Source organism: Hyperolius riggenbachi, chromosome 2, assembly GCF_040937935.1.
Source record: "Hyperolius riggenbachi isolate aHypRig1 chromosome 2, aHypRig1.pri, whole genome shotgun sequence".
In the NCBI taxonomy this organism is placed as follows: domain Eukaryota; kingdom Metazoa; phylum Chordata; class Amphibia; order Anura; family Hyperoliidae; genus Hyperolius; species Hyperolius riggenbachi.
In genome coordinates this window covers 237,219,601-237,242,438 of record NC_090647.1, presented here as the reverse complement: position 1 = coordinate 237,242,438, position 22,838 = coordinate 237,219,601, and the positions used below count along the sequence as shown (strand labels likewise).

General features: G+C 40.9%; 1 protein-coding gene across 1 annotated transcript in view; it reads left to right on the top strand.

Annotated features, from left to right (window-relative positions):
• The window catches only part of CFAP47 (cilia and flagella associated protein 47), a 730,879-nt gene that overhangs the window by 425,605 nt on the left and 282,436 nt on the right, over positions 1-22,838 (top strand). The window contains exons 50-51 of the mRNA XM_068268343.1: positions 2,768-2,879; positions 4,922-5,026. Of these exons, the coding sequence (XP_068124444.1) occupies positions 2,768-2,879; positions 4,922-5,026 (217 nt within the window). The remainder of the gene's footprint in view (positions 1-2,767; positions 2,880-4,921; positions 5,027-22,838) is intronic.

Here is a 22,838-nt window from a genome sequence, read left to right as displayed (position 1 = left end):
TTAGCTCTTTAGCTGAAAGCTGACTGAAAAGCCCCATAATATTGTCTGCAATAACACCATCTGCTTTGTTGGTTTTAGCAAAGACTATCACAAAGGCCTGACCTCCACGTGAGTAAATGTGGTCTTGGTGAAAGATCACAAAGGCACTGCTCTTCACTCTATGGGACACATATCACAAGCAGAAATCATCCTAGTTGCATCGTAAATAGCAAACGTTATCATGGAGACAAAAGTACATCACACAAGTTTACTTTAACTTGTTTTCTGGAGAAAGCTAGACATGTTTAAACACTTTCCTGGAGGACTTCTTTAAAATAACCCCCTGCAAATTAGTTTACTGATATTTTAAACAGTAACATCTTGTCATTTGTGCTAACATTGGGGGAATATACAGTATGATGTCTGTATGTGAAACCTCTGATATCCTGGCGTGGCCCTTAAAAACTGAAAGCTAAATTTTCTACACAGATTTTTTTTTCTTTGATGCAGAGCTGTGTCAGGTATGGTCCTCATTCGAATCCCTTCCCTCCTTAACAATAATATATAATTATTAATAAATAGGTGTACTTAGCCAAGCTGACTGGGGCCTATACATGCATACTTTAGGCCTTGAATGTCTTTACCCGGTTTGAGTTTGATTCATTTTTTTTTATTAACTCGTTTTTTATACAGTATTGTGTTGCTTGAGAAAACTGTCCTCTCTCCAGTATGGACATTTTTTTGACACACACGTGACCATGTCCTAAACATGCTTATATGGACTTTAAGTGTGCATACGCAGAGTTCAGCAAATGCATTTAAGCATACATGGTGCATGAAGATTTGTACCAAAGTGCTTTGCCCTTGCCTATAAGAAGCCTCTCTGGATGATTTCTGACATGGATTGTCTTGCCAATCCTGACCTTATGTCCCAATTTTACCTTGCCTTGTGACCTTCAACTTTTCCTGATATATACACTTTCCCTAACTTCAATGAGTTTTATTTCTGCCTGGTTTCTGCATGCCCTGACCTTGGCCTGTGACTTCATTTGGGCTAGTTTACAACCTGCCCAGAACTGGCTTAAGTTTGGCTCCAGCATGTCATCTCAAGCTTATCATCCAAACACCAGGTCCACAGAGTCAGGTCTTCTCCTGTCATTGGTGGCAGCTATCCCAGGGATCACTATCCGGTGGTTATTCAGTAGCAAAATACTACACCGAGCGTGGTGGCCCATCATCACTTCACGGGTGCTCTGGTGAAGACCTCTATCCACTTAGACTTTGCAACTTGGGACACCCCACACCTACCACTAGTAGCAAAGTCAGCAGCACATGCTGGTGTACCACTGGCCCCTTAACTACTACAACTATGGGGAGAAGTTGCCAGGGGGTCTGCTGAAGATCAGATTACTCACAAGGAAAATGAAGCAGGTGTCAAGCCTTGTGAGATCATCTGGAGATAAGGGGGCCCACTGTGAGCATCATAGAGACCTGTGTCAGCCCACCTGTACTAGAGAGTGGTAATCTGAGCAGTCTGTAAAGTTAACTCACCTCTCCATGCTCCAGCAGCACATCTTCCTCTGCCCTGAATATCCACATCTCCATTGCTACAGCAGTGTCATTCATCATGTGACTTGCAGGCATGCAGCGGCAGATTACCTGAAGATAGATGCTGCTGGAGCCACAGAGACTTGGCCACTAAAGAGTATGATAGGAGAGCACATGGCTGGCGTAAGGTCAGGTGAGTTCACCACATCTTTATACACCCCTCCTTGCACCACTCTGAATCGGGGGCATATTTGGTTACGTAATACTGGTTATCTAATATTGGGGGCTACCTATTGCTATATAATACTGCAGCCTCTGGATACGGGGGGGGGGGGGGGGGGGGGTTACCTTTGGCTATCTAATACTGAGGGGTACATAAGGCTACACAATGCTTGGGGAAAATCTAGGTACCTGCTTCTCTCCCACGGTTCTTGCCCTTAATTGACAGAGTATGAAATGATATAATTGACAGAGTAACACAGCAAATCTTTACCTGCTCTAGTGACAGATTGGTCCATTCTGCTTTGCAGCCACTCTTTACAACATATCTCTCCTTCGTACGGCTCCTGATGCATGTCACATAGCATATATTGGGCTAACCCGGTGCTAGAACAGATAAAGCTACTGTGCCAATTAAGAAGAAGTGTGTATGTGCAAAGTGGGGGGAGAGAGAGGTGCTAATGAGGGGTGTAATGAGAGAGGTGCTCACACTTGCTAATATGGGTGGAATGTTAATGCAGATGAGAAGAGGAGTTACCACACATATATTATGGGGAAGGAGTGCTATGCAATCCGCACTTTTTGGGGGAGAGGTGTTCTATTGGCCACCCATTTTATGAGGATGAAAGGAAAAAAGATGACAGCACTTATTTGTCATTGGGGAGAGGAGAATAGTGGCTGCATGGGTTGGGGGTGGCACAGAGGAGGGGTATTAGCCATACTTGTTCACAAGTAAGAGAGTAGACACTACAAAAAGGGTCCATGAAATTTTCAAAGAGGGACTCCATGGTTTGACGTTATGCCCCTGCTACAGCATAACACACTTTCATGGATACGTTTTAGTTACAGGTTCTAAATATTTTGGGGGAAAGCTCAAGGAGTTGAAAAACTGTAAGGTTTTATAAGGGTCTGGGTTCAGTTAAAAGCATCTTCCCTTTGCAGATGTATTTTATTGTATTTTCAATTTAATTAACTAGTTGTGTATTTGTAGTTTTTTTTATGTTTTACCATTGTATTTTAGGTGGTATCAGATATTGCAATCATTGGAGGACCTCAGACATTAACTGTGAAGTCTGGAACATCATCTCCCTACTCTCTCAGTGTATCGCCATGGAAACGAGGCTTGTTCCAAGGTAATACGTGTGCATAAGTATAGCATCAGTTATAATGACAGGTATTAAAGTTTATTTATACCCCCAAACGCTTGTAGTGGGGATTACAAGTATGGTAATAACTGGCACGCTTATGTGCTTGTAAACATGGATTTATGACATCCTACAATGAGGTCTATCAATGGCCATCAAGCAGGACAACAATCAAAGTCTACATTGGTTATGTTCCGTTCTATAGTGTGCATTTGTATGAATATTTTCCATTCTGTCGGTAAGTGGAATAGGTCTAAAATACAATTCTGCTTAAGTTGAGAAACAAGCAGTCTCTTTAGTTAAGCTCTATACATTGTAAGGATTAATGGCAGACAAAGAAATCTTGTACAGCTAAGTCATTAAAGGTATCACCTAAACAACTGTTGTTGTTATGTCTTTGGATTCTCTCCACGACTAACACTGGACCACACACGGTCCAATCTAAGCTAACCCAGCTCTGCTGCTATGCTGTGTTGTGAGGCTACAATCAAAATAACTGAACATGGAACAATGGGAAAGTTCAGCCAACAACAGTGGGGAGGTGGTACTGAGCAATGTGGATGTGAAAAAGTGTAGTTTCAAATGAGTGACTGGTGTACTTACAAATTGTTTGTGGCATGTTTACTTTTGGGCTGCTAACACAGATAAACAAAAAATCTTAAGGACACTTTCACGCTATGCACATTGTGTTGCACATCCTGAAAATAAGTATTTCAATGATATTAAAAAGTTGCATTTCATGTTTCGAGTTTGACGGGATGCATACAGTAGATAGAATTATGCTTCACTGCAGCTGTAATCACTCATGTTATCTGGTACATTCTCTGTACGCTGCAAGTCATTCTGACAGAATCCATTACACCACTATCACTCAGATGTGAATGTACCATTGCAATATAATGGCATGATGTTCAGTCCATTTATATTGTCTGCTACACCACAATTTAAGAGATGTGATATAAAAGTACCCTAATGGTGGCCACACAGTACAATTTTTCTGTACGATTTTACCATGATACGATTAAAATGTTCGATTGTGTGATTATTTTTTTCCATTTGATTAATTCAATTGAAATTGACGTATTTCTCGATTATAAGCGATTGGAAAGGTTGGAAAAATCAGATCAATTTTGTCAGAAATTGAATGATGTGTGGTAGGTTGTATGAAAGTCATTCAGCCTAAGAAATTCTATGTTTACATTCAAGAAGAAAGAAACTTTGTCAAAGGGACACATTACACATTAGACCGAATGGATTTCTTCACTGTGGAATACAGGAAAATAGGTGAAATTGATTTCTTAATATAAGGTAAATCTTCTAAGGTTGTTTGTTTTGTGTTCCTCAAACAAATCAGTGATGGCACAGAACACCTCATACACATCAGTGATGACACAGAGTGCACCATACACCTCAGCAATGGCACAGTGTGATATATGTGATGTTACTGGATTCAATCTAATGTGTTCAATCTAATTGATATCTTTTGTTCGATTGTTTTTGTCAAGATTGTGTCAAAATAAAAAAAATGTGTGTGTTGCACATAAAGTAAAAAGAATCTAAATTTCCAGGACAGCGGAAAAAAAAAAGATCGAAATTGGCAAATCAAAAAGAAGTAAAAAAAAATTGTAATGGTCACCATAAGGCTTTGGATTTGTAGCATTTGTACATTTACACACAATCCTTGACTTTGCCATTTACGATTATTACGTTTTTATATAGCACTGACAGCAGCATTTTACAGAATATACATAGTCTTGTCACGAACTGTCCTTCCAACAATGTTTTACTAATTGCAGATCTTCCCTGCTATCCTGTTTTGTAAAGGTTTTGTTTAATATGAGACACTTATTTAAAAGAAAGAAAAAATATCTAAATGGTAGAGGAGTATTAGAAATGTTTGGGCTGGTATAACATTGTTCCTCTGTCCTATTATGGGACTATTAGATCTCATAAAATAGGCTTCATTTGCACAAATGTTTGAATGTTCCCATCAACCACAAATTACTAATAATTTACATCTGCTTTCTTAGGTGTAATCTCATTTGTTGCTGAAGTCAGCGAACAACAACACGGCAGTCTACCAGTTTCTGCAGATGGTGCTGAAGATGCTCAAATAGTGCCTGATTCTGAAGCAGGTATGTTTTCTTTTGTCAGGGGAGACATTGGTAATATGTGTCTGTCTATACTACTTTCAAACTTTTATTCATTAGCCAGATACTTTTACCTTATATGATGATGATAGATGATAAAATACTTAAAAAAAGAAAAACAGAAATGTGGGAAAAAATTATATACATATATGTCTGCACTCATCTCATACTGGCAACACCCAGATCCTTCTAGATGCAACCACTTTGTAATTGAGGCTGGGTTTCTTTTCTTTTTCTCACCAAAGGCTTAAGGCAATAACTCATTATTACAATTATAATAACTGTAGTCCTTAGGCCCGTTACAATAACGGACACTAGAATTCCACACCATGCAGGCATCAGCCGTAGTGCACATGAACGGGGCCACGGACACGACACTACTTATGTGCATCCGTGCTAGGACCACTGCGCTGCCATGGCCTCCGCTCCACGCATGCACACTTGGCTGACATGGCCATGGGCCACACACACAGATAATCAGGGAATTTATTATGTAGGATAATGTGTAAAGACAGTTGCAGTATTATTTCTCATTATTTTCTTAATGGAGAATTTTTAACTATACAATATGGATAACACAAGGCATCGATACAACAGAATAACAGCTAGTTCACTTTCTGGAAGATAAAGAACTTTTTCTTAAACACCAATTTACTTAAACATTTACTATGATCAAAAGGCCCTTGCTCACACTAAGAGGCCAAGACATTTTCTGAAGAGCATGAAGGCATTCTGTATATCCTAACTATACCAGGCAAGATTTTGGGGTTAAAAGGATTTCATTAGCGTGGGACCTCACACATAGGATGCTGCTTCCTGTACTTCAGTGTTGTCCTTCAGCAACAACAACTTGATGAGAATTGATGGTACAGAATAATTCAGCAGAGAAACCATGGATTCTCCCAACATCTGGCTAAGCCATCTCTCTGGCACAAGAAAGGGCCATGCATCCAATTTGGGCCTATGATCTGGCTTACATTCAGAGGTGGCCATGCTATAGGCTACAGTTAAGTTAAGATTAGGCCTTTTTCCTGGGTTAAATGAGAGATGAGCCTCTCTCAAACATTGTATTCCAGGGCAGTAGTGAGGAGTCACAAGGAAGGCCCACGGTGCATACATAGATCTGTTCCTAGTGACTGTGTCTTTCCGTCTGGCTGTCTCTCCCTTACCTTTCTTGAACTGTTCTCCCATTGGCTGGCACATAGTGCTTCCTGAGCAAAGACCACTGAATTCCAAGACTTTTAACTCTTTTGGCTTCCTTGCTCTCCATATGCATTGTTTTGTCATATGGTTAGGAACTACAAAGGTACCTACTGCACTAGCCAGTAGCTGGAATGTTGGTGAATAATAGGTGAGTGAGTGCAGTGCTGTGCAAGCACCCAGAATGAGAACATTTGTAAAATGATTCCAGGCAGTTGATATGACTCACCTTAAAGGGAACCTGGAGCAAGAGGGACATGGAGGCTTCCATATGTATTTCCTTTTACACGATACCATTTTCCTGCAATGCTTTGCCGTCCTGCTGAACTCTCCGGCTGCAGTAGTGTCTGAATCATCCACCTGAAGCCCATCTGAAATTAGCATGCAGCTAATCTTGTCCTATTTTTGTCACAAACATGTGATCTGCATGCTAGTTCAGGGTCTATGGCTAAAAGTATTAGAGTCACAGGATTGGCCGGGCTGCCATGCAACTGGTATTGTTTAAAATAAAAACAGACCCATCTTGGAAGTAACTGAAGGCTACATAATATGTAGATAAAGTGGCGAGCCTTGTTCTTATACTAATATCAGCACCACACATGAACTCAAATGGCCCCAAGTCATCTTATCTAACACTGAGACAGTAGACACCAAGTCATCTCATTTGTCTCCAGTTGAATACAGTTTGGGACATGGCTGGTAAAGAATGTGTTGTGAGTGAGCAGCAAGTTCGAAATATTGAAAAATGGACTCTTAATGGCATGGGCTTGGAATAGCATTTCCCATCATTTATTTTCAGTAAATAACATAAAAAATAATAAATTAATGTATCACTGCAAAATAGAGCTCATATCTCCTATTGATTTTCACTGAATACTTTGAAATGACCTGAAAGGATTGCACTGAAAGGGTAATCATTTATGATAAGAGCTACCGGTATATGTAATTATTTTACAAAGCTTGATCACAATTTGTAAACTCCTTATAGACATTCTGATTTCCTTTTCTGCTAGTGTATTTATTTTTTGAATATCATTTATCTATTCATCATGCCTATCAACAGTCCCTACATCATTCATTGGACAAGGACATCATTTGGAGCCATTTGCTTTTAAATGTATGCTGTATGTGACATTCGTAGCATCTTTTGTCAGCTTTCTAACTCAAAGAGAGCTGCAATGTGTGAAATTGCTTCCTTGCAGCGGTACATTCTTTAGGTCACAGATGTGGAATAATTTGTATGAGGATAAAAAAAAATGTCATTTAACATCTCTGTTTTAGAATGTGACACTTTTTTTTCTGAGAGACAATTTGCTTGTCTGAACACATCAGCTTTTTGCTTTTAGCAAGCTGCCTCCTAGAAGCTGTGCCCAGCTCAGTGTCTCCAGAGCTGCCCATGAGAAGGATATTGTGTGCCGTCTTGTTTGAGTTCATGCTGCTGCTGATTTATAAAAACTGGGGAATAGATAAGTGTGCATTGCCTAAAGTATTCGATCGCATTACAGCTTTCCAATTTCTAGGACAGGTTGGAAACTAAAGCGTGTCTGAACTTCAGTGGAGTAAAACAATATTTCCTTTCAGAATAACTATATACAGTGGAAGGTTGATGTTACTTGTTCTCTCCGTCTGTCTGAATGTGGTCAGGGAATTGCTCCTGCTGGTGAGTGAGAGTAGTAAATAGGAAAGTCGGAATCAGTCCAGGCTAGGGAAACCGAAATTTCACATCCAAAGATAAATGGTGTATTATTTCTTAATAACCCTTAACCAACGTAGGACAACTTAAGTGACCGGTATATGGAAGCTGCTATATCTATTTCCTTTTAAGAAATACCAGTTGCCTGGCTATCCAGCGGATCCTCTGCCTCTAATATTTTTAGACATAGACCCTCAACAAGCATGCAGCAGATGTGGTGTTTCTGACTTTGTCAGATCTGATAAGATTAGCCACATGCTTGTTTCTGGTGTTATTCAAACACTACTTCAGCCAAATAGATCAGCAGGGCTCAGGAGCTGGCTGAGCCAGGTAACAATGCTTCCTCAAGCAGTGTCATCTGTCAGGGTTGGCTTCCACAGATTGCCCCAGGCCTTGACCTAAAGTGAGCCCCGCCGCCGTGAGAAGGAGGGGGTAGCAGTGCACAGAGGAGGAGGAGCAGGCACAGCGGTGGAGAGGGGGTCTGCCACCTGGGTCCCCTTCTTCCTTGCTCCTCCCTCCAAATATTAGATAAGTGGCAAGCACAGCTGGAGGGGAATGACTTACCACTTCCAGGTTACAGATGTCAGAGTGCTGCATTCCACAGGTCTTCTCCGTCTTTAATGCTGCTCAATGTGTTTCCTGATTAGCGGAAGCACAGTGAGCGGCATTGAAGGCGGAGAAGACAGCTCTCCAACGTCTGGAACGAAGAAGTGGTGAGTCAATTCCTGCCCACTCCGCCTGCCCTGATTTAATATCTGGAGGGGTGAGCGTGGAAGGAGGGGACTCGGGTGAGGGAGGGTTAGAGGGTCTGACCCCCCCCCACCGCTGTGTCTGCTGCCCCGCCTTCCAAGCTATCTATACTGGGGGCAACTATGCTACCTATACTGTAGGCAGCTATACTAGCTACCTATACTGGGGCAGCTATACTACCTATACTGGGGGAAATTATACTAGCTACCTGTACTAGAGGGCAACTATACTACCTACATTAGGGGCAACTATACTGGCTATCTATGCAGGGGGCAACAATATTGGCTACTTATACTGGAGGCAACTATACTAGATACATAAGCTGGGGAAACTATACTGGCGAAGTCTAACTATACTGTGGGCAACTATACCTGGCTACCCTATATAGGGGGCACTTATACCTGGCTACCTACCTATACTGAGGGTGAAAATTTGTGGGTGCTGTACAATCATTCCCAAACAAGAAATTAAATATGGCAACCTCCATATTCTTCTCATTTCAATTGTCCTTGAAGCTGTCAATTGACAACTTACTCTCCTGGCATTATGTGATCACTACAATTGCTTCCTTGATATTTTTTCTCTTTAAAACATTTGTAAGCACAGGTAAAGAAAAATGATAATAAAATGATAAAGTTTAAAATAAACAAACTGAAAAAAATGTTGTTTATGACTTAAGGTGGCCACTAATGAGCCAATATTTTTCATCCAATTTTACCAAATCTATATAGTAGAAGGGTAAATTGAGTGAGTATATTGAATGGATAATTCAGGCAGTTACATAGAAATGGTAATTGGATGAAAAAGATTGAAATATTAGTGGCCACCTTAAGATTTTTTTCAGATCACAAGACCGTGTCACTTGATGTTGCCATAGTAAATTTGGTCTTGTGATTTCTCAGCCCCATCCACCAGGCAATGGAGTTTTTTTCTTTTATTTTTATATTTTGCCGGGTAAATTGAGACTATGGATCATAATAGGAGGTGGCAGAATCTTTTTGCTGTAGTTCACAAGCAATGCAGGGAGCTGCCATTAGTGGCATTTTTAAATCATTTGATTGTTATAAGCAGACAATAATCAGATTATCATTATCTACTGTGCTTTTTTAAAGTGTACTGATCTTTGTAGTGACACTACTTCTAAATTCAATGGGACACAGTCATAGTAGTGGCAACCACATTTACTAATTGAATGACAAGGTTTACACTACTCAGAGAGAGGTCTTTTTAATTGAAAGCAGTAGTTACTCTTTATTTGTCTGATATAATATCTAATGATGACACGCAAATTAAGCTCTTTTTCTCCTGATGGAAAGTGTGAATTATTTCCTCTAGTGTAGCAAAGGTACAATGGCCCATATGCAATTACCTTTATCTCCTGAGTTACCTCCTAGAAGATCATTTTCATATTCTCTTTAAAATCATTTTTCAGAATTGTACAATTTGAAAAAGTGAACAAAAGTTGGTGAAAAAGTACTATCAAAAGTATTTTGAATATTTTCTTACTTTCTGGTGGTTTAAAAGACATTTTATGACAAGGTATGAAAATATCACCTAGGAAATGGAATTGCATGCAGGCCAATAAATGCAAACCCCTCCCCCCCCCCCCCCCCCTGTTTTATTCATTTCAAGAAAGAGGCTTTTATTCCAAATAAGAATGTGCTTAGGTACCCCTGGCATGTACCCTGATTATGTATGCATCTTTGTTTGAATCATGTTTTATAAAGTTAGAAGGCTGCACTTTTGTATTTTTGCATTCAGAAGTGTCTGAACAATTTGTATTATTATTTTGTAATTTTTAGTAAATGTGTGAGCAGATCTTGTCCCTTTCCATAATAATATAGTACTTGAATGTACCAGGGGCAATACCATCTAAATTAAATGCCTACTACAAGCTGCTAGACAGATTAGATTTTTTTTTCTAATTGCTTCTCTATCTTTTCACTCCTTTAATTATCCATTAACCTGCAGCACAGATGCTCTTTAGTGATTTGCCTGCAGTTAGCTTAGCGACTCAATTTTTGCCATTAATGTTAACTGTGTTAAACGTGTCATAATGCCTTATGCCTTGCCATAAGGATTCGCTAGTGTCATTTGATCCAATGTATTTCTCTGGTGGACGATGGATGGAATTGAAGGGAGGTTTGAAGGTGTTCTGTTGTGATATAGTTGAATTTTCAGAATCTGGGCTCCCAAAAACGAAAACTGCTCTGAGCATGGGAAGCTGTTTACCACAATGATAGAGACATCTAGACATCTATTCTGAGTAAATGGAATATTAAAGTAGAACTCCAGCCAGAATCTTATTTTTTTTCCAGTCTGAGATACCTTGGCCAAAATGCTACAACTTTTTAAAAGAATTATTTTAAAGCTTTCTGGATTCTTATTGAACATCAACCTTTCTGATGAATTTACATTAGTCAGTGTGAACAAGAAATGAAAAATAGGATGTAAAAGGTTTCATGACACATCAATATAAATATGGCTTAGTACTATGTATCACAAACAAACATGAAAAAAAAAAACAAATCTATTGGTACATCAGATTATGAATACAAATTGTCAAGGTAAGCCTCCCTAAAAGTACAAGGACATACAATATAACAACAAACTGTTGGTATCTTTGCAGGCATACACTAACTAAAAAAATGTACAGTTATAGTCATAATAATTAATGACCAATGAATAACAAATGCATGCAATAAACTTATCAATGCCTGCCCAGTGTGCAGGATCATGTAAAATTAAGAGATGTTACAGGTTGTATTGTTCCTTAATTTGTTTTTGTGTCAAAACTCTCTATGACCTGTGTTCTAAAGTGACAATGTACAAATAATGTCTAAGTAGCTGTTTAAAAGGACCCTGAACAGTATATAAAAAGGAAATCGGTACTTACCTGGGGCTTCCTCCGGCCCACCGTAGGCCACAAGGTCCCCCAGCGTTCTCCTGGCTCCTTTCCCGGTCCCACTGGCGACTTCATTACTGGCAACACCCGAGCCGAGTGTCGGCCCAACACTTCCTGACAGGTGACGCACTGTGTCATCATGCCAGCCACTACACATCATCAAGGTGGCCGGCGTGACAGTCCTGTGCATGCGTGATTTTCTATCTCTGAACCGTGCATGCGCAGGACTGTCATGCTGGCCGGCGTGATGATGCGTAGCGGCCGGCGTGATGACGCAGAGTGTCACCGGTCAGGAAGTGTTGAGCCGAAACTCGGCCCGAGGGTCGCCGGTAATGAAGTCACCAGCGGGACCGAGAGAGGAGCCAGGAGGACGCCAGGGGACCTCGCAGCCTACAGTGGTCTGGGTATGCTCCAGTAAGTACCGATTTCATTTTCATCTACTGCTCAGGGTCCCTTTAAACATTTTCCTACTTTTCATGTCAAGTATCAGAAGCAAAAGCTCTAATTTATTGTGTGCAGGTTGTAGCTGCTTTAGAACAATTTATTAGAAAAGGGGTGTTACACAGCCAGTGCTGCTCTTTGCATGTGAAACTACAGTTATATGAAAAGCCTTGGGTGTCAGGTTTCACACACAATTACAAATGTTTATGCTGCGCATAAGATACATTTCCTCTGCTCTCAGTGCAGACAGCTCATTCAGAGACACAAGCAGCTGCAGTTCAGCTAGTGAGACCTGTCTCACACACAGTTAACAAATGTAGGGAGAGGGAGTGCCCCCCCACCTCTTAATTCACTGGTCCTTCAGCCTGGGCATCAGTACATTGTGAAAGGAACTTGAAAACAGTAAACAAAGAGATAAACAGTGAAATGTATACACCAGTAGTTAGGAGCAAGTTGCAAACTATTCCCATATCAATTTAAAGGGAACCTTAACTCAAAAAACCCCATGAGTATCACTTACCTGGGGCATCTACCAGCCCCCTGCAGCCATCCTGTGCCCTCGCAATCACTCATAGCTCCTCTGGTCCCCCGCTGCCAGCTAGTTTCGTTTTTGCCGACTGGGAGTTGGCCGGCCGCCATGCGCACCTTTTTACGCATTCCCGCTGGTACAGAAAGCTATCACGAACATTAACAAGTAAATTTTTACGTGTTACGGGTGCAATGCACAAAAATTTATGCATGACACCTGTAATGCGTAATAATGTACTTGTTAATGTCCGCGATAGCTTTCTGTACCAGCAGGAATGCGTAAAAAGGTACGCATGGCGGCCGGCCAACTCCCAGTCGGCAAAAATGAAACTAGCTGGCAGCGGGGGACCGGAGGAGCCATGAGTGACTGCGAGGGCACAGGATGGCTGCAGGGGGGCTGGTAGATGCCCCAGGTAAGTGAAACGCATGGCTTTTTTTGAGTTTAGGTTCCCTTTAAACAAAAAAAAAAGATGTTAAGTGATAGTTTTCCTTTAACATACTGTACATGCAGTAAGTGTAAGACCCTCATTATATTTTGTGTCATGAAAATCTTTCAAAGGAGGGCACATATAATGCACTATTTTAGCAGTGTATTGACTGCTTGAACCTCTGTTGAGTTTTAATTTCAACATATATGTTTTTAGCATGATATCATAAATACAGTTTGCTCCTGTGAGTGCATTCCTATATTTACTTATATTAAACATATGTTCACTAATCATTGTTACTCCTTTCCCTGATGTATATGTGGACTATGAGAGCCAACAGGAATGCAGCTTTACTTAATGCCAGTTGTGCACTAGGAACCCTCAACCCCAGTGGTGCACAAGCTACATTTAAGGAAACACACCAGATTTGTGTTTTTTCTTCTTTACCCAAGGTGCTGTCTTTAGCCATAGACTAGTTTGAAGATAAGTGGGGATATTTTGGCAATGGTCATAATGTCAGCCGATTAACTATCTTCTGGTGGAACAGTGGGGTTGTGTGTTTGGCTATAAGAATTAAGAATGTTGCTGTTTACAATTAAAACTCAATAATAATATATTTTTTGAACAAAATTGGTAGTGCCGGTACTCTCAAGCTTGAGACAAATATAAATTTAAATTAGCAGCAGCTCTCCTTAAAACCACCAAAATAGAAATGTAAACAATAATTTAGGATGTTGTTGTAGCATTGAGTTTTAGAGATCACAGCAATATTTTTAACAATGTATTTTTGTTTTGAACAATGTTGTGTGGATAAGTGAGCTTGGATGGGTAAACTGATTCAGTAAGTAGTTATTTACATTTCTTCAGTCTTCTTTGACAAACTGACTAACTTAAGGAATGTATAATGGCAAGGCACCATTGGTTTCCCTTGCCAGGTTTATACTGCTGTTATCTCATTCCATAAAGTCCGATTTTAATCCTGCACTTGACTTTTATGTAAAATCCCGGTTTGGTACCCCAAGTTAGTAAGGTGGTGAATTAAACAAAACAATTACCTATGGTGTTTTGCATCGTACCAGTGACTCCCTATGGAAACATGCTAGAATTTTCCTCCCACACTATATCTACCAGTATGGTTTTGGCTGTCTGTCTTGATCTACTGTCTCCTGTCATATAGAAATCATTTAAAATGTAAAACTTCTTCCTGTTTTTCCTGTCTAAGTGGCTGTGATCCTTTGAAAACCTACAGGGTTATTTGCCAGGTGAACTGCCCTTTCCAATTAATTCGCTTTGCTACCTTGTTTTTTACTTTGGCTGTAACCACCACCTTCCTGGACCTCACATCTGAACGCTGACCTTGCTTCTGTCAGCTCAGACTCTTTGCCTGGATAGCAACCACCTCTGCATTAGCTTTAGCTACTCACCAAGTTCTCATCTCTTTTCTGTGGATTTGACAGAGAGGTTGCAGCCTGGTAGTCACCAGTTGCACAGTAATGCTCTATTGAAGACTGGGTGATCACTTAAATTGGACATCCTGGGATATCCTGTACCTAAGCAGGCTACTTATTAACTTGCTAACTGTAACTGATAGATGTATGCATATGCAAATGTGAGTATGTCAAACACATGCAGGCACATTTACACTTATTTCCAAAAACAGGCACACATTCACATACATGTATGCATCCACAGACACACGAATGCCCACACATTCATTGCAGATTGCACCTCACCTGCCAGAATACGTTTGTCTTCGGTATGTACTTTGGTACTGCAGTGTCTTGACTTCAGCCTCCTCCTCCCTGCCCTTAGTGTTGCAGGATCCTCATTTCACATTACTTGCAGTAGCAACCAAGCCATTTATGCAAAAGTGAGGGGAGCAAGGGAGCTTCTTAAGTTCTCTCCTTTTCTGAGTTGCTTTTGTGGTGTCAAAATGTATACATAAATGGAGCAGACTTTCCTGCAGACTCTCCTGCCTGCTCCCTCCTCCGTTCTCCATGGCTCCTGCAAACAATCAAAGTGTGCAGTGTAATCCATGACCACTACGGGGTGCAAAAGGCACACATGTAGGTGATGACTGCCTACTATGAATGGCTTTGCTCTCTGTTTAATATAATTCTGGGCGCGGGAAAAGTAAGTGTTATGGCATAATTCACACTGATTTTTATGGCAACCACTGTATCAGAAGTTCTCAAAGTCTGAAAATTCCAAATGTACGCATGTTTCTTTACTTCTGATTCAGAGGTTGCTGACTGCTGGACACCAATAGACTGATATCTACTCCATAAAAAGTTCATGTGAGAGTTAACCATCTCATAGTATAAAGCAATATTAATGACAAAATACCAAGGCTGCAGTCTAAGTGTTATGCTGCTATCATAGCCTAAGGTCCATTTCTTGTGGAAACCAACTAACTTACCAACATGCTTTTGGATAGTACACTAAAGAAATGGATATAGAAATCATGAAAGCCATTCATTCAACAAAAATATAATACTACACGTTTTCTAATCCTTTGCTAATCATTGCAAGTGCAGTAAAGAAAATATGTCCCGCAATCCAGGGAGTATTCTTTGGCTTTTACTATAAATCACTCAAATCAAAGTGGAGAATGCAGACAAAACAGTACCCAGTCCAGCAGCTGATTCTTGTCTAAAGTAAACCTAAAATGTGAGGGTTATAAAAGGAGCTGATTTCCTTTTAATAAGTGCTGCCTTGCTTAGCTGTTATTCACATCCTCTGTCTTGAATAGCTTCTAAATAACTGGTCCATGGAACTATGCAGATCAGGTGTTCTAAAGTCGTTGGATCCATACTTATGCCAGAAGCAGAGAAGATTGAGACACTGTAGATTGCAAATCTTGTACCTTTAATCACAGTAGACAGACATTGGGGTATACAGTGGGGGTGAAGAGAGCCTGACAGCCATTTTGCTTTAACAAAGCTTCCTCTGTGGCTATTATGATATACTGTAGGATATACTGTATATCCTATTAGCCTCTGGCATATTGGTCTGTATTTTCCTGAGAGCACGTGATTGATTGTACATAATCCGGTATTGCTTGTCGGTTTCCAGCAAGCATCTAGTGCCAGCCTCTCTCTCTCACATGTATGAATCCACACTTGTGACACACATAAGTGGCTCCACAATTGGATCTGAAGCCTTTCAACAACGGGATAAGCCTACCACTGCTTACACTGTGTATTTCCTTAATAGTATCTATTCTCAAGGAAGTGTGCATCCAAGAAGAATTACATTTAATTCATCATTAACAAGAATAATGCTGGTGGAACTTTTTTTTTTTTTTTTAACCAAGAAAAGTTTAACTATCAAAATGGTCATGACTTACAAGAAGATTGTAACCAGCAAACAATAACTTGGTCTGTTCAAGTAGACATTGTTCAGTGTCAGTACAGTACAATTAGTGAAAAGGAGAGAGAGAGCACACCATCAAAGTATGTCAGTCAGATGTGCCTGGTGGATGTAAATTTCAATCGAAGAGGCCGGCACCATCCAGTAGTAGTATGTTCCTTTATTGTTTCAAAAAACAGGCTATCACAGTGAAACAACGTTTCAGAGCATGTCGCTCCTTTTTCAAGTTCAAATCACAGGCTGATATACGCAGTCAGCAAATCACAGATCCTAAAGCACCGAGCGGACCTGATGAGGAACTAAGGTTAAGTTAAAGTGAACCTCCGGACTAAAAATCTACTCAGCAGAACTGAAAAGGCTTGGTGCTTATTTAACAGTTTCACAGCATCAGAACTTTGTTTTTCTTACCAAAGCATCATTTTTAGCTTCATTTTTAGCTAAGCTCCATCCATCACAGAAAACTGCCCGGGCTTTTTTTCCCTGATGCTGTGCAAAGCATGATGGGATTTGCTATGTTGTTATTCAAGTTGCCTAGCAACTGGGAGGGGTGATCAGCACACAGGACAGTTGGAACTGTGTCTCATGCTCCCTGTCATCTCCTTTCAACCAAAAAGATGGCAGCCCTCATGAAATCAAACATTTGCCTCTTCTTTTAAAACGGGGTGGGTGAGAGATTATATTACCTATCTATTTTAATTAACATAACTAATGTAACCTAATGACAGTATGTTTGTTTAGGCTGAAGTTCCTCTTTAAGGGAGCCAATGGGCAGACGGAACGCTCCTCTGTGTGGGACATGCCCCCCGCAGCCCCGTCAACACACAGCCACACCAACTGCAGCCATCTGCGCACTGCTTCACCCATGGAGACAGGGGGGAGCTTGCGCATTGGTCCACCAGGGGAGGAGTGGAAGAACAAGTCTTGCAGCGTCATGGGAAGGGGAGGACATGCAGTGTATGCATCAGCGAGACCAAAACCAACAGGCTGAGCATCCGTGAGCATGACGCAGTCCGTACGTTACCACCCCCACCTCCGGCGCCACCTCACCAGGCGAAACCATAGCAACGGACATAGCGGCAGGGTGGAAAAGACAGAGAGGGTGCAGCCCACACAGGAAGCCAGCAACAGTAACCTAGCAACCCAAGTGTAGGATAGCAACAGAGGAACTGAAGTGCTATAGTGGAAATAAAGAGAATAAATAGAGGGTAAATGCAACAAGTGACACACACGTCATAGAGAATAAAATAGGTAAATGACTGTATCTAATTAGACCTGCTGTCAACCAGGTCAGAGGAGCGGTGCCAGATCATATTCATGATTCAGGCCTCAAGGCAATCCAATGTCCGGATGCAGAAGGCAAGTAATACAGTACAATATTCACGGAAATGCAACAGTGAAAGTAAATAAAATGGAAAGTAAGAGGGACTGCTGTGGCTGTACTGAGGTTGTTAAAAGAGGAGTACTTTACATACACAATTAAAGGGATCCTTAAGTCACCTGAAAAAAAGGGTTTCACTTACCTGTGACTTCTACCAGCCCGCTGCAGCTGTCCTGTGCGCGCATAGCCACACACCGATGCTCTGGTCCCCTGCCGCTGGTTAGTTTAGTTTTTGACCGACTTGCAGTCGGTGGGCAACTGCACCTGCGCAGCCCTGGCCACGCGTTTCTTTGCTCGCATTCCCTTCCGCAATAGGGGCCTGTGCAGGACGCTATTGTGGACAGGAAAGCGACCAACAAAACACTCGATTTGAGTATCCATCAGGATTGTACCCACTCCAGCTGTTCTAACATAGCGTGATGCATCCCCAACCCACAGCTGTGGGTCTGTACTAGTTTCTGTTTACCAAAATGCTCTTTGAAGCAGTAGCCAATTTATTATTATTATTTTTTACAGTTGTAACTTGACCTTACAGTCTTTATTATAACACAACAAGTACTGAGTACAGGAGTAGGGCTGGTGATGACTTTTGTTTTTGAAGTAAATCTTTCATAAAGAGGTAAAATAAGTAATGCAACTATAGTGCATTTTCAATTACAGCCTCATTTTAAACTATTTTAACGTGTAGCCGACCCCGACACACCGATGGGTGTGGCCGCGGCGGCAGCCCCAGGACCGACTAACGCCGATCGGTGTAAAGTCCTGGGGCTCTGTTTTGCTGGAGATCGTGTGCAGGGTGTGTGCGCCTCCCCTGCAATTGCCGCTTGGGAGACTGTTAGACGGCGTGATCGCCGTCTAATTACTGGTACAGCGCTGCAATCTACAGCAGCTCTGTACTGGGGACAGCCGCGTGACACGGCTGTCCCTGCTTTAGGCACAGGGGTGTGATCGGCTGTCATAGCCTGAAGCGGGGGGAGGGAGGGGGGAGTATAACACACATAAAAAAACACATTTGTTATTAAAAATAAACATAAATAAACAACAATACACGAACAAACAAACATCTGGGGGTGATGGGGGTGACAGAGAGCTCTGTTGGTGGGGAGAAAAGGGGGGGGGGGGGGAAATCACTAGTGTGCTGTGTTGTGTGGCCCTGCAGCTTGGCCTTAAAGCTGCTTTGGCCAATTTCTCTAAAAATGTCCTGGTCACTAGGGGGGTTTAACACCGTGGTCCTCAAGAGGTTAAAGACACTTCCATATAAGTACTCTAACATTTTAAGTTCTATTTTATGTATTTTATTAGTATAATCGTGCAGTGCTTTATGTTAGATAGAATTGAAAGCTATGTTAAATGAAGAGCAATGTGACATTATAGCATCAGAGCACACTGTTTGCAGGTTTTATGGAACTCAAATGGTTCAGAATTAGAGGCAGGAGATCAGCACAATGGCCCAACAAGTTGCTTTTTCTGAAAGAAATATAGAAGTAGCTCCTTCAACACAATTTAACCGGTTCAGCCTCACAGCTATTTTCACCTTAAGGACTGAAGCAATTTTCCCCTGTCAGCGCTGCTCTCATTCATTCGCTAATAGCTTTATCACTACTCATCACACATAAATTATTTAGATCTTGTTTTTTTCACCACAAATTTGGCTTTTGGGGGGTGACATTTGTTTTTAGTAACTACTAAAATGTCTATGTATTTTAAAGAGAAAAACGAGGGAAAAAATGAAAAAATACACTATTTCTCCAATTCCAGCCTCTATAGTTTTAAAATGAACAACGCTACTGAACATTTTACCCACACATTTTATCTGCCTGTTTGTCGTGGTTATCACAAGATTTAAATTATGTCCCTAGTACATAGTATGGTGACAATATGTTATTTGGAAATAAAGGTGCATTTTTTCTATGTTGTGTTTTTTGTTTTCTCATTGCACACTACCAATGATTACAAGCCTTTATTTGAAAAAAAAAAACAGTAATACATCCTCATGACATACATATTTAAAAAGCTGAGTCTCTAAGGTAACTATTTAAGTATTCACTTTTCAATTCTGTCACTTTTGGTGTTTTTTACAAGTGTATTAGTTTGGTGCAGAGTATATAAAAAACAATTGCATTGCTTTTCATTTCATTTGCTGCTAAAACAAAACCACATCACATATGCCTAATCTCTCAAAGACCCCAAATACTATTCTCTTGCTTGTCCCGGTGAAAATGATACCCTATACACATAATCAGATAGCTTCTTGGCTACGCAATACTCTGTTAACCATGAGCAGCACTAATGCAATTTTCAAGGCCATTTTTTGCAACAAAAGTAATACAGTCATTCTTTGTTCGCAAAGCCCCTGGAGTGTCAGAACATTTGAAACAGGTCACAAATGTCACCATTCTGAAAACTAGAGACCCAGGCCTACTGAGATACACATATTTTAAAACAATTGGACTTCTGCGGTTTTGCTAAAATTGAATCATAACTTGGAAAATGGTATTTTTTTACATCTTTTTTCACTTTGGCACAAAAAAAACAAACCCTTGACATAGTTTTTGTCTCTCAAAGACCCCAAATACTATTCTCTTGCTTGTCCCGGTGAAAATGATACCCTATACACATAATCAGATAGCTTCTTGGCCACGCAATACTCTGTTAACCATGAGCAGCACTAATGCAATTTTCAAGGCCATTTTTTGCAACAAAAGTAATACAGTCATTCTTTGTTCGCAAAGCCCCTGGAGTGTCAGAACATTTGAAACAGGTCACAAATGTCACCATTCTGAAAACTAGAGACCCAGGCCTACTGAGATACACATATTTTGAAACAATTGGACTTCTGCGGTTTTGCTAAAATTGAATCATAACTTGGAAAATGATATTTTTTACATCTTTTTTTCACTTTGGCACTATAAAAAAATCTGATGACTTAGGCCTCAGTCCTAAAACACACCAAAATGTATTCTACAGCTCATCACAGTTAAAATGATACAACATATGCCTTACTTAGTAACAAATGGTTGTGTGCAGCAATCAATTATACCCAATGTGCACTATTTTTTATTGCACTAATTGTTGCAGAGCTATTGTTTGTTTGCATATTCCCAGGAGAGATTGGAATCAAACAAAGACCGCACATGACACCATCATAGAAGGCTAACAACCAGGGCTATTCATCAGTAGGTATTTTGTGAGCTACCTTCTCAAAGGAACACTGCAAAAGGAATTTTCACATTGCCCTGGTTATAACAAATCCAAAATGTGGCTAATTTGAATATATCCCTTCTCTTCACGGTGATAACAAATACATTGGAACTTACCAATGGATGTCTTGCAGAATTAGAGAAAAGCCAGAGGCCATAAGTCAGGGGTCAAGCAGATCCAAGAGTCAGAACTTACTTTGAACTTACTTTGAACTTACTTTGTGTTTTCTTTTTCCTCAAAAAATTCAGTTTCCGCCAACACCCCAAAAACATAGGGGTATGCCAAATGTGAGCTCCTTTGAGGGTCTGTAAGTTACATGAATATATAGGAAGGGGGAAAATGCCAGTCAAATATGTCCAGGTAAAGAAAAAAAAACCCACAAAAAAAAGAGAGAAACAAAAACACAAAAAAAAGGGAAAAAATAAATTAGTAATCTGCAAGTGTGTGGTATGCCCTAAAGCACTTGAAAACACAGTGCTGGGGCTGAGAGGCAATCTGGGCAAAAATACCGTGACTCACACCGTCTCTTGTGTTTCACACACACTCTGCATCTTCTCAGGGGGGCTTTTTTCACTTCATTGGGGGGAATTAGTTCAGGGAAATGTCTCTCCCTCAGTCTAATTGAGTTCTCCAAATGGATAGGATCCTGTTGTGCAATTTGGCCAGGGGAATACATTAGGGACTTGTGGACTTGAATCTGGAACTCAAGAAAGGTTATCTGTTGGCTTGTTGGTGTTGTGGTGGTTTTTAGATAGACCACAAATGCATTGTGCATGGTCATCTTCAACAAGAAGAATGTTATTTTTTTGTACCATGCTTTCCTTCTTCTTCTTAATAAATAAGGCGCCAAGACTTGGTCTGATAAGTCCACTGCTCCCATATTTTTATTGTAGGCGACTATGGCCTCTGGTTTTGTACGTTGTTCCGTTCTGGATGTGGCAAGAACTGTGGCCTCAGTATGGATGGTGGATAGCATCATCACCTCCCGCTTGTCGTGGAACTTTAATGCCAGGAGCTCTTCAGATCTGAGTGCGTAGGACTCTCCTCTGCATAGTTTTTTATTTACTACCTGTGGGGGGAGGCCTTTACGGTTTGCTCTCACCGTCCCACATGCGCCAGTCTGGACTGAGAAGAGGAACTTGAACAGTGGCACACTTGTATAAAAGTTGTCCAAGTAGACGTGGTAGCCTTGGTGGAGAAGTGGATTCAGTAGGTCCACCACTATTTTGCCACTGGTGCTAATATACTCAGGGCACCCAGCTGGCTGCAGAATGGAGTCTTTGCCTTCATAAATTTTAAAAGTGAAGGTATAGCCAGTGCCACTCTCGCATGCCCTATAAATTTTCACCCCACATCTTGCCCTCTTGCTTGGGATGTACTGTTTCATGGAAAGTCTCCCATGAAACGGTACCAGGGATTCGTCCACAGCTATTTCCCGGTGTGGGGTATATACATCCATGAACACTGCACTTAGGTGGGTCAACAGGGGTCTCAATTTAAACAGTCTGTCATGGTCAGGGTCGGTATGATTCACACTTTGCGTGTTGTCATTTAGGTGAAAAAACTTTGACAACAGCTCAAAACGCTGCCTGCGCATTATTGCTGGATAGAGGGGTGCATTATGATAAAGGTCCCTGGACCAGTACATTTTTATCTGGGGCTTTGGGGTGATGCTCATGCTGAGCGTGAGGCCTACATAAGCCTTCATTTCAGGCACGTTGGTGGGGTGCCATTTTCTGGTGATATAGTTGGTGGGGTGGTCATCTAAAAATTGTAGCGCAAATAAATTAGTTTGCTCTACTAAATGCTCCCACATTGCCTCTGTCATGAAAAGCTGGAAAATGTCAATTGGTGCCTGATTGACAATGGGCACTGACACACCAGCGGTGGCTGTGAAGGGT